Below are 12,559 nucleotides of genomic sequence, written 5' to 3'. Positions count from 1 at the left end.
GATTATCATTTTGTTTTCTCGCATGCATATTATTACTGATTTGGGGACCGTCTCTGTGGGTTTTTGTGTACCCGATGTGTTTGTATCCTGAAACTTCCAAAAAAAAAACGCTTCCAACCGGCTGGAGGATCGTGTGAGGATCGTTGATCATGCTGCTCCAATTAGGGATCTGGGGTAGGGAGTGTTGAAAGATATTAATTTCTTTGCTGTTCCTTTTTTTTTGGGGGGGGGGGGGTGGGGGGAATCATTTGGGCGTGTTTTCATGCCGTTGTTGCCTTTCGACCACACGGCAGAGATTTGGGTGCACCTCCTGCAGGATTCCGTTCCGTTCCGAAGCCAAATCAACTGCACGCAGCCATTTGTACGGCGACAGACAGCGAACCCGCAGCAGCACACTGATTGGGGTGGGTTTGCCAGTGGGTTTGCTTACTTTATGGTGCTGTAAAGTTTGCTCTGACATTAAACACACTGTTCTGGGCGAGATAAAGTGGTTCGCGTGGACCCCGGGTTTTGTCGCACATCGTGTTTTTTTTTTCTTTTTTTCTTTGGGAGAAAGGTGGCCGTTGGATGCTAACTTGTGTGTACACTCAATTTTGTTAATGAGCCATACCGCAACTTTATCTGACGCATAATCATGGCAGTGGGACTGATCTACAAAGTGCTTTAATTATTTTAATTAAGGGTGGGAAATGCTGCATATTATTGATGCAAGTGTATTTTGTTGTTGTTGCTGTTGTTGTTGTTTTCTGATAAGATTAAGATGAGTGAAAATTAAAGAAGGATCGTAAATAAGATTGGAAACGAATGAACTTGCATTGATACGATCATTAAGCATAGTTTTGTTGAATTGTGTTCCTTCTTAGAATATACATAGATTATTGATGATTTAACCAGCATTTTTATCGAACAATTTCTATGATTCATTCAATTTGCTTCTTCACAAGAGAAACAATGATTTTCCAAAGATGTCGTCATCTATAGCCCACGCTCATAGAAAACCGGTAACTTTTATAAACTGTAACAATGTATCTTTTTCAACTCTAATTTAATGTATAAAGAACTCACATCATCTATCAATTAGTGAAACAACTCAATCCTAATCTCCTTCATTAGATCGTATCTCCAAAGTTGAATGAAAATCTATATTTATCACGAAATTAGTGTTTATACTAACCGATAAAAAGCGGCTCTGTCCCTCTAAACTCCACACCAAAGCGTGCAATTAATAAACCTAAATATTAAGCGTTTATTGGAAGTTTATTTGGCGCCCGACGTTTATCGTCTGTTTACATGATAATCGGCACATGCAGGATGTGGAGTTTTACGAGTGGTTGTCAAGCGAAAGAGTAAACAAACATCATTACGACAGTCCGCACTAAGCAACTGACTTCCCACAGTGATTTTTACCGATCTCCCGTATCTAGTTCTCCCGGCGAATGAAGTGTCCAACATGGTGGCGCAGACCATCAATTTGCCACTTGCCACATTGCCGGACGATGTTTTACACGATTGTGAATGAGGTTGTTTTGTTAAATGCTTATAAATAATTTTTCGTCCCTATGCTTACTCCCCGGGGTGTTGGAGTGTTTTACAATCGCCAGCAGCGTACCCAAGCATTACGGCCAAAACAATATCTCCCGAAAGAATAGCACCGTAGGGTTAAAGAAAAACCGATTCTAGCGAAAGTGAACCATTTTTGATGGGTTTGTTATTTATAGCCATTTTTTCACAACGCCCATCTCCCTGCACACCTGCTGCCACCATTTCTCACCGGAAGACACACATGTTTGACCCGGATAGCTGGTCTGGTTAGTCTGACTTACTGTGAGTGCATCAGTACCTTTTCAGTTAGACATGCATGCATGCTGATTATTCTAGTCATCTTTTTAAAGTGATGAGTCAAACGAAGATCTTCATGAACCTAACGAAGATCGAGGGGTTTAGATGATGTTTAACAGTACTTAGAATTGCTTTATGCCTTTCACGAATAGCTTACGCAACCAAAGCAAACTCACTGCTCATACACTGTCCATAAAAATGTTATGATGTATATGCCAGGCGGTTCACTGACCCCTCGCCAAAATGCATTTATATCCACGCGAACTTTAACATAAACACTAAACACACACGTCTAACGTTTCAAGACACCAGTCGCAAGCAAAAGAGCAGCCTAAAGGAATGGGAGCATGAGAAGACGTACTTAAATCATTCTCAGGAATAAAACAAACAAACGCTTGCACACGTCAGAAGGGCTCACTACAAAATCCGACTATCCGGATTTCAGACAATGACATCATTCTTTGCGCTCAGCTAAAATAAAGGCAGACAATTTATGGATCTTTAAAATCTCGGAGCTTGAATTTCGGGTAATCTCACAACGATTAAACACACCATTCAAAGGGGCACCGAAGCCAAACCGTGGCGATCCTTCTTCTCGCCCGCAGTGCCCGACGATCCACACACCACTTGATTTCAATGATAAATGATCGCAGATAGTTGTACCAGAATGGAGGAAAGGTACAGCAGCAGGTGTTTGCTAGGGTTTTCTTGAAGATGATTAATTTCTTCACCACCGTTCATATACTTCGTTGGGCGAGAGCGGCGCGACGGTGTTTGTATGTGCTTTGTGATATTTGCTACGGAAATACTTTCTTTGCTTTTTCTCGACAACTATCCACACTATTCGCAGCACGACACACGCATCGCTTCAATTCATTCTTGGTAAACATAGTTTTCATGTTTTTTTTTTATTATTATTTGGTTCATTACGAAGACGATCTTGTTGTTGCTTCACACGATCACATTTGGCGCATTCGGCCGACATAGGTTTTCGCATTTGGGTATATTATTGATAAATGTATATGTAGTTTATGCATTATCATCCACATTGCCTTGCCTGTCTCGTATTGAAATCTTTCAAAGCCGAAGAAAACATCCGATTTCATCGCTATTATATTGGTTCCTATTGTATGCCAGCTTTTCTCAGCACATTCTTTTCGTCTAATAGTTTCGAGCTCCACTGTTTATCGTCTTTTATTTTGCTTTGCTTTGCGGACTTTGCGCGATTCGTTAAACTGTTGTTCAAGCCATTTTTCGTTTACGAGTTTGAGAATATTATTATGCGAATAACTAGGGTTTGTTTCGTTTTCGATTACTACGAGTCAATAGAGGTTGGAATGGGCGTGCCTTTGCACCACTACACCGGGGATGATCTGCAGTCTAGTATTGATTATTTGGCTGAAATCAAATGCTCAAACAATGGATGCTAAATTCAAATATAATCTGCTACTCCTACAGCCTATTCAAATGGAATGGCATTCATGCTCGAAAAGTGGGGTTACAATGTTACAACTGAGAGACACGCGCTAGATTTTCGTTTTTGCCACTCAAAACACGAGAAAGAACGGAGCCATACATTTCGATGTTGTTAGCGCCATTTGCAGCGAAAATACACACAGATAATAACATCCTTTTAGGATAACTAAACATATAACACGTCATGCAAATAATAACGAGCAAGCTCTATCTTGGAATGCAATTTCAGTTTAGAATGCGATGAATACTTGTTTAAGGAAATCTGGTTTTCTTACTAAAATAGCAACTTCGGTCACAGTTTTGGTTTTGCAATTTGACAAACAGTGACTTGAGTGATTTTCTCTCACCTCACGATGTCACAAGTACAATACTGTTTCTTTACAATACAGTGCAAAAATTGTCATAAACTGCAGTTTGAGAGCAAATCATTAACACGGCAATAAGGCAAAAAATGCAAATTAAGCCCTGGAGATCTGTAAAATAATGCGGACCTTTAGCAAAAGCATGAGCGCACATAAAATTAATGTTCAACAATACAACAAAACATACAAAAAAAACACACACACTCACACATACAAAACGTACACACAAGAGCAAACAAAAGATAATCACATGATGTAAAAACGGTCTCCTTACGATTCGATTAACCGGGAGAGCGGTGGTCCGTAAGGCTTACCGTTTCGTTTTTCGTAAATGTTAATATATCGCAGCAGTGCAGTACTGTCCTACAAGAGTAATGAGTTTCGTGCCAGTTTTAGTCTCAGTTCCTACTAGGCATCATTGGGAAGTTGAGAAATAGGAGAACGATTAGCACACCTTCCCGCACGAAACGCAGCTTACAAGCAAATATAGTTACCCCCAAACTGTACCTCTCGTACCACTGAGACACACCCGCGGCATCGAGGGATTCGGTCGCCCTTTCCGTTTTGCTTCATCAAGTTGCCAGTTTGTTCGAGCACGCAATCGGGTGTACACGTTCCGGTTCGCAGCATCTAGCGATAGAACTTCACCTCCGCCTCGACGCAGTCTTTCATGAGTTCGTCCAGCTCGTGGCTAGCTTCGCCCGAGTGTTCGCTCAGGAAGCGGTTCACCTCATCCACGCAGGTGGCTTCCAGCGAGCTAAGCAAGCTGCCGACCAGCTCCCACTTCCGGTTGCTGTGCAGCCGATGTAGCAACGTCTGGGCTTCGCCCTCCGGCACCCGGGTGAGGGGCGAAATCTTTGCCCCGGCAGTAAAGATGAACGGTTTAAAGACTGACTCACTCACCTGCGGCGTAGCCGTGAACCAGTGGCAAGCGAGCTCGCCCTCACCACTCAAGACGGACACATGGCTCGGGCCGGTCGGTGGATCCGTTCCGACCGCTCGCAGACATTCAAACATATGCTTCAACCCGAACGCACCCTCCACGCCCGGCTCATTGGCCGGCCAGGAACGCACGGCGTCCGTTGCCGGGCTGCCCCCAAATGCCTCACTAAAGCTAAACTCACCAGTACCGTCCCAAGCACCGGCTGCCTGCGCCTTCGATGCCAGATCGTCCGTGCTACGATCGAAGCTGGCGCCGATGGTGAAACCCGTCGCCGCTAACGCTACGCTACTTTCTTGGATTTGCTTTGCCGCCCAGAACTGGCCTGCTACGTTTAGCAACCAAACGGCTGCCGGGTCACACACTACAAAGGCTGCCTTCAGTGCGTTACGGTCTTCCGGTGCGTGTTGCTCGACGAGCGCTACCAGTTTATCGACGGCGTCGGACGCACTCTCGCCCCGCTCCAGTCCCAATCGAACCAGATCCAACGCAGACACTTTGCCATCTCCACCTGCTCCCTGCTCGCTGTACGACAGGCCGATCGTGACTGCCTTCTCGTTGGATCCGCTCTCCGCACCCCAGCTGCCGGCCGGTTTGTTCAGAATGACCCCGAAGCTGGCGGCTCCGGCAATCTCGCAACCGCTGGGCAACGTGACCGGCTCGCTTCCGTCCGCGGTGGGTAGGTAAACGACCTCGGTAACCTGCTCAGCCGATCCCGTTCCGTTGCGCCCGTAGATGATCTGCTTCCGGTTGGATTCCGTGCAAGGCGGAAGCACGACGAACGTTTCACCACCGTTGCCAGACATTTTGCAGTCTCTGCGGCTCTGCTGCGGCTGCCTGTCCCGTCGGCCTGCGTGTGCTCGTGTGTGTGTGCCGATACCGTTCGCTGTCTCGCTCAGACTACTGCACCGCCGCAGTGCGCTTTCGAAGTCGCTCTCTTTCTCACTCCTGCCAACAAATCAATAAAGGGGTGAAAGTTTTTTTCACTCATCGCAAATACGCGATACGCGTGGAAGGATTTTCGCACGAGTGGAGCAGTTTTCCACACCCTGACGCTTTCCTTCATGACAGGGCATGAGAAAAATGATTGGAAAGAAATGAAAATGTTACTTGCCTGAAACAATGCAAGAGCTTTCCGTGAAGGGTGGTGTTTTCACTCCTACGGGATGTTGACTGCCGTAAAGCACACCGGTTGATTTACGATTAAATCAGAGCGCAGCAATAGATTGATGAGGACACCAAAAAACGAATATTAAATCTTGGATCTGGCCGCAGCAGACGAGAAGTTTCTGGTTGTTTTGCGAGACACAGACACGCTCAATTGCAGACACCGGGACAAATCAGCAATTTTCACTCGCAGATGATTTCTTTTTCTCGGAAAAGCGACTGACAGCATCCCGACCTGTCACAGCTCACACAGAGAGCACGTGCGGCCATTTTCTACGCTATTTTTGGAAGGTTGCTTTGTGTGAAACTGATATTTTGATAATTGTATAAACGCTTGAGATTATTATAATGAGTGTAATTACAACCAATTAATAACGCGATGCATTAGTCTAATGATAAGCAGCAGGAGATCAGTGCACTTTGCAATATTCAATTGAAGCAGCCCTGAACGAACTGTTTACACAGTGGCCGCCTTTCATCATTCATTCGAATACTTTACCGAAAATTACATTCTGTTTTATGTATTAAATTGGCTTCGTAAAAACAATTACGAATATAAACAGAATGCTGAAAGATTAATTAAAATTTAATCGATTATTTCAAGCAAAAGATCAAGCGAGACACGCAGCTGTTGTCTGCTGGGTTGCGAACAGCTGTCAGCGTGACAGCAAACAGGAAAACAGGCGACAGTGTGCGTGAGTAACAACAGCAACACAAACAACAACACCAGCAGATAGTGAAAAAAACAACACGCACCATTTGATAAACCAGTTCACGTTGGGCACCACATTATGTGAGCCGTTTTCGCATTTTTTTTCCCACCACACCGTACCTCAGGCGCATTAGACCGCCCGTCAAAGCAGCGCCCGAATATCCGGTGAACTATTTGCGTGTCAGTCAGCTCATCGTTCCGACAGGTTGCAGGCAGGTTATCGCCTTTTCGCGCTTGTACAGCTTCCCGTGGAAGGGTTTCTACCTGTGCAAATAAATACGCAGTTGCTCGCTGTGGTTCGGCTGGAGGTCCGCTAGGAGGCGCAAGGTGCGTGCAAAACGATGACGATCAATAACATATTGTGGTTTCGCCATGGGTTACGATTGCACGATAATCCGAGCCTGCTGGAAGCGCTCAAAAGCGACTGCGTTAACCAGTCCAGTGAGGCGGTGAAGCTGTTCCCGATCTTCATATTCGATGGCGAAAGTGCTGGTAAGTGAAAGGGCCCCGCACGTGCCGCCATGGCCCTCGGGCTACCTTGATGTTATCGATTTGGCTTCCAATGACACGGGTTCACGCGTTTCGTTTCCGAAACAGGCACGCGCATCGTCGGCTACAATCGGATGAAGTTCCTGCTGGAATCGTTGGCCGACCTTGACCGACAGTTCCGTGATCTTGGCGGACAGCTGCTGGTGTTCCGGGGCGACAGCGTCACCGTGCTGCGCCGTCTGTTCGAGGAGCTGAACATTAAGAAGCTGTGCTACGAGCAGGACTGCGAACCGATCTGGAAGGAGCGCGACGATGCGGTGGCCAAGCTGTGCCGAACGATGGACGTGCGCTGCGTGGAGAACGTGTCGCACACGCTGTGGAACCCGATCGAGGTGATACAGACGAATGGTGACATCCCACCACTCACGTATCAGATGTTTCTGGTAAGAATGCACCCGGCCAGCAAGGTACAGTCTTTTGAGGGCGCAGGCTCATTTGTCCCATCTGTTTGACTTTGGCAGCATACGGTGAACATCATCGGGGATCCACCGCGCCCGGTCGGCGCACCGAACTTCGAGTACGTGGAGTTTGGACGCGTTCCGGCCCTGCTCGCCTCCGAGCTGAAGCTCTGCCAGCAGATGCCAGCGCCGGACGATTTTGGCATCCACTACGACGGCAACGCTAGAATTGCCTTCCAGAAGTGGATCGGTGGTGAGACGCGTGCCCTGGAAGCGCTCGGCGCTCGGCTAAAGCAGGAGGAGGAAGCGTTCCGCGAGGGCTACTATCTGCCGACGCAGGCGAAGCCGGAAATTCTCGGCCCTGCCACGTCCATGAGTGCGGCGCTGCGATTCGGCTGCCTCTCCGTGCGCATGTTCTACTGGTGCGTGCACGATCTGTTCGCCAAGGTGCAGTCGAACAGCCAGTTCAAGTATCCGGGCGGGCACCACATCACCGGGCAGCTGATCTGGCGCGAGTACTTCTACACGATGTCGGTACAGAACCCGCACTACGGCGAGATGGAGCGCAATCCGATCTGCCTGAACATTCCGTGGTACAAGCCGGAGGACGACTCGCTTACCCGCTGGAAGGAGGGCCGGACGGGCTTCCCAATGATTGATGCGGCGATGAGACAGCTTTTGGCGGAAGGTTGGCTGCACCACATATTGCGCAACATAACCGCGACGTAAGTGGGGTGCAAATGGCGGATAAGGGGGGGACCAGGGAAAGAGGGAGGATGAATGCAACGCAATCGTCTATCGGCGGGTTGTGGCGATTCGGTCCAAATGGTTTCGTCCCTGTTGGGGTCTTATCATACTCTGGACATCTTGGAAGTGGGCGAAGCAATAGGAACGGGGAGCTTCGGTGGATGGAACCATATACCAGTGCTAAAAGCTGTGCGCTGGCCTGATTATTAACAACTGTGCGATAAGGAAGCGTCCACCACGCTATCCGGAGCCCGAAGTGGGCGATTGTTTAGCACAAAAAATGGAACTTCATTCTGCGATAGGATCGCCTGATTGTCGTAAAAGAAGAAACATTAAAAAAGCATCTTCTTCGATCGCAGCTTAGGATTATTCAAATTAATCGCAGCACGTGCGGGAAAAAAGGAAAAAGAATCAAATTGGAGAGATTCATTCTTGCTTCCTCCTTTTTTTTTGCTATGCTAACGAGCCAGTTTGCGAGAATGTCATCCGCGATCATCGCGATGCAATCGATTGCGTATTCATTTATGCATATCTTCTGCTTTGGATGCTCTTGCCAATGGTTCGAGAAGAAATGGCACAGCATAGATCGGAAGCGTAAACAGAACGTAGATCGAATTGATTGTTCACCGTGTGACGCGCATCTGTCGATCGCACTGCTCTCGTTCGTTCTGCGGGAATGTTCAAAAGTGTGTAGAACAAGAATAGAAAATGCAGCAAGTGGTGGCCCCTTTTTGAAATTTTAATAAATATAGCATGTTCTCCCTCTCTTTCACCCCCGTCGATGACGACGGCGACACAGCTTCCTGACGCGCGGTGGACTGTGGCTCAGCTGGGAGGAAGGGTTGCAACACTTCCTCAAGTATCTGCTGGATGCAGACTGGTCCGTGTGTGCCGGCAACTGGATGTGGGTGTCTTCGTCCGCGTTCGAGCGGCTGCTCGACTCTTCCAAGTGCACATGCCCGATCGCGCTTGCCCGCCGGCTCGACCCCAAGGGTGACTACGTGAAGCGCTACCTGCCAGAACTGGCCAACTATCCGGCACAGTTTGTGTAAGTATAGGAATGAACGTTCGCAAATGTGTGTGTGTGAGAGACCCCCCTGTGCTAATGGCGCTTCTTTTTTCTTTCGTTTTAAGGCACGAACCGTGGAAAGCTTCCCGTGAGCAGCAGATCGAGTACGGATGCGTGATCGGCGAAAAGTATCCGGCACCGATGGTCGATCTGGCGATCGTGTCGAAGCGAAACGCGCACACCATGGCCTCGCTCAGGGAGAAGCTGGTCGATGGTGGTTCCACACCGCCCCATTGCCGTCCGTCAGACATTGAAGAAATTCGCCAGTTCTTCTGGCTGGCGGATGATGCCGCTACGGAGGCATAAGAGCCCGGAGAAGTGTGTGCGAGGACTGCCTGCCTCCGTACCGTAAACCGATAATACAGGGACGTGCACTGAGTAACAACCGCTGCTGTGCGCGATAGAGAGGACGGAACAGAAACGAGCCTAAAGTTAACGCGAGCCTTGTAGGTAGGAAACGGATTGAAGAAGCCAACTAAGGGAAGGGGAAGCTTTTGAACCATGAAACGGTGAGCTTTCGTCTGTTATTCATATGAAGATGTTTATCGATCGGTGACAGTGGGATATTTTTCTTAAAACATAGCAACATACGTGTGGTGTAGAGTTTGTTTTAATTCCATGCAACGCAAAAAAGCAAACAGGATGATGCTCTCCATTGCCGCATCCTGGCTGTTCTCCAAGAGCTCCGTTTTTGCGTAAATGCATCCATGTTTTAGGTATAAGAAGATTGTTTATGTATGTGTGCGTAAGCGTGTGTGTATGTGTAAATATGCGATACATTTACAATACAATAGCCGGACAGCTAACGCTCCGGGTCCGGAGTTGAAAGCAGTGTCCCATTCGAGGTCAGCAGCCAACGACGATGCCGCCGTTCGTAGCAATGCAGCGGAGGCGGAACTGTTCTCAATTAAACATGTATACCAAATGTATAATCGTGAAAAAAAAACAATAAAGCAGATGCATTGTTAATGTAATGTAATGTACGGGGAGTGAGTGAGAGAGTTTTTGGATGAGAATGGTTTAGTAAAGAAAACTAAAAAGTGCCAAAAGGCGCCCAACTATAATGGGCGAATTCGGGTTTTGGGATTTTTTTTTCTGGAATATTTTAGTGCTTTTTTCATTCAATAGTTTGTTTGTTGTTTTTAAATATTTTACACATATACTGAACAAGAACATCAGTGTTTCGTCATTAATATAGTTTTTTTGCTTCGAATTTTTCTCGATCTAATAACTACGTTTTGCTTGCTTTCCCATTCCTTTTTTTCCGTTCGTTTTGTCTTCTGTTCTGATGCATTTGATTCTAGAAGTTAACAACATGAGCTATGATACTCACTGTACTACCATTTTCAATAAATATTTTGCTGAGTTTCATTTGCTTACTCTCTCCGTCGCTTCCTCTTGAACTGTTGTTTTTTTTTTTCGTTCAATGTATGTAATTCGGCAAATTTCATTTACCTTTCGATACGATCACTTTACCGAACGATCATTTACAATTCGATGATCCCTCCTTCCACTAGATTTTCTTTTTTGCCTTTTGCATGTTCGATTGTAAAACAGTACTTTTGGTTATGGTTAGCGAAGAGTTGATGCAGGAGGCAAACAACAGCCTGTGTCCTAGCAAATTTTTGCGAATACTTCATCAAATTAGGCGTTCTGTATCTATGCCGATCAATTTCTTCAAGGTTGGGTAAATACACTGTTAAAACTGTAAAGTTCAAGTGTTTGTTTGCGTGTATACTAGGGATTTGTATTGTTCGTGAGTTTTTTTTTTACTCTGTATCGAGAACCGAAGCGCTTTCGAGTGGCGCTTTTGCTGTGTTGCGGCCGCTAAGTATTCAAAAGGGTCTGTTAGAACGCATTACATATGCAGTAAAATCAGTACCTTCTGCTTTACGTCAGAGAAAATCGCTCCCGTTCTGTCGCTAGATGGAAACATGTGTACACAGGTGTCGGGCTAGAAAAGGACGGCTTCGGGGCAATGCAATGTGGTTACAATACTGAGAACTGACAAAAGAGAACCGTTGTACATTTGGTGGCCAAACAAGCCGCCACGAGGCCGCAATGCTAGTCCACGCGTGAGTCAGGTATACGGAAAAGCCTACGCTTCCGTACCGTCCATCTTCCAATTGAAACCAACCACATACATGTTGGAGGAACTTGCCACTAGGCGTACGAGTGAGCATCCGCAGCGTTTTAATTCGCTATTAGATAGTATTTACTAGCTCTGCATCAGCTGGCGCGTAACGTTATGTGTATAATATACCATTGTTGCACCGTTTACTCTCTCACGTTTAGCTCCCCCCTCGTTACAGTTAATTCAAAGATGGTACCAATGGATGCTGAACTGTATGTTTCTCATTTGTAAGTATTGTCTTGCGCTTTGAATCTCGCTATAGCCTTGTTGTCGGGAGCCTTGTTGTCGGGAGCCTTGTTGTTTAATGCAACTTTTATTTGCTGTTTGTTTGTTCATGTACTATTCACTCTATTACGTTAATACGTGTTGCTCGGCTGTATTTTTGTCGTTCGTTCGTTCACTTGTTCATTTACTTACGCAGGTGTCGGTAACATTGATATACGATTTGGTAATGAACACTTTGCACTGTTAATTGCAGTTTTGAATGTAGTACAACTTTGCTACTTTCGTGTGTATGTGTGTACACTGTGACTAAACCGGTTGCTGTTGAGCAACTTTCCCCCTATTTGGGATTTATTTTAACAGAAAAGTTTTAAGTTATTTGCAACAACAAAAGAATGGTTACACAATCTATTCAATAATACAAATAAATCAAATGAAATTAAAATAAAAAAAGGAACTTACCTTGCACTTCCACTACTACGTGACAACAAATAACAATCTAAAAAGAGATGAAATAACAAATGCTATAAAAGAATGCACTTTGTACTGTTTGTCATAAACTATGCATACATACATACACACAAACAGCGAGCCTTGCCTGTGAATGCAACAGGAGAGATACCAAATGAATTACGCCCGGCAAATGGAGGCGCATGGTGGTGTTGTTTTGAATAATCAAGTTTCTCTTCACCGCACGACCTCTTCGGATTCACTTCGGCCACAGAAGTTACAATAAGTAATATACAACTCCATCACAGCTGTCCTAGGCATTCCCACTCTTCCCTTTTTCCCTTCTAACGTTTTGCAAAAACAATAACGAGTGCAACAACGTCATACTTCTTTGGTTGGATGGTGCATTATGCATGTTTCTTTCGCTTCATAGTTGGTGCACACACACACACACACACACACATGCGCATAGATGCGCCCCAGTCTCGTACAGA

General features: G+C 46.1%; 2 protein-coding genes across 2 annotated transcripts; one reads left to right on the top strand and one right to left on the bottom strand.

The window, feature by feature from the left end:
• Positions 1–2,711: 2,711 nt before the first annotated feature.
• LOC1281164 (secernin-1) lies at positions 2,712–6,416 on the bottom strand. The gene is made up of 2 exons (XM_321103.6): positions 5,732–6,416; positions 2,712–5,565 (listed from the first exon to the last, which is right to left on the bottom strand). The coding sequence occupies exon 2, from the start codon at positions 5,421–5,423 to the stop codon at positions 4,308–4,310; it is 1,116 nt and encodes a 371-aa protein (XP_321103.5). The 5' UTR covers positions 5,424–5,565; positions 5,732–6,416; the 3' UTR covers positions 2,712–4,307.
• Positions 6,417–6,426: 10 nt separating this feature from the next.
• LOC1281165 (cryptochrome-1) lies at positions 6,427–10,238 on the top strand. The gene is made up of 5 exons (XM_321104.6): positions 6,427–6,988; positions 7,094–7,428; positions 7,507–8,168; positions 8,990–9,238; positions 9,325–10,238. Exons 1-5 carry the CDS (start codon positions 6,838–6,840, stop codon positions 9,563–9,565), a joined length of 1,638 nt encoding a protein of 545 aa, XP_321104.4. The 5' UTR covers positions 6,427–6,837; the 3' UTR covers positions 9,566–10,238.
• The last annotated feature ends 2,321 nt before the right edge of the window (positions 10,239–12,559 follow it).

Source organism: Anopheles gambiae, chromosome 2 (assembly GCF_943734735.2).
Source record: "Anopheles gambiae chromosome 2, idAnoGambNW_F1_1, whole genome shotgun sequence".
In the NCBI taxonomy this organism is placed as follows: domain Eukaryota; kingdom Metazoa; phylum Arthropoda; class Insecta; order Diptera; family Culicidae; genus Anopheles; species Anopheles gambiae.
This window is presented reverse-complemented; position numbering and strand designations above follow the sequence as displayed.

Coding starts and splice junctions, on each gene's coding strand:
- LOC1281164 (XM_321103.6), bottom strand. CDS start 5,423: ATGTCTGGCAACGGTGGTGAAACGTTCGTCGTGCTTCCGCCTTGCACG.
- LOC1281165 (XM_321104.6), top strand. CDS start 6,838: ATGACGATCAATAACATATTGTGGTTTCGCCATGGGTTACGATTGCAC. Junction 6,989..7,093: donor ATTCGATGGCGAAAGTGCTG/GTAAGTGAAAGG, acceptor TTTCCGAAACAG/GCACGCGCATCGTCGGCTAC. Junction 7,429..7,506: donor TCACGTATCAGATGTTTCTG/GTAAGAATGCAC, acceptor TGACTTTGGCAG/CATACGGTGAACATCATCGG.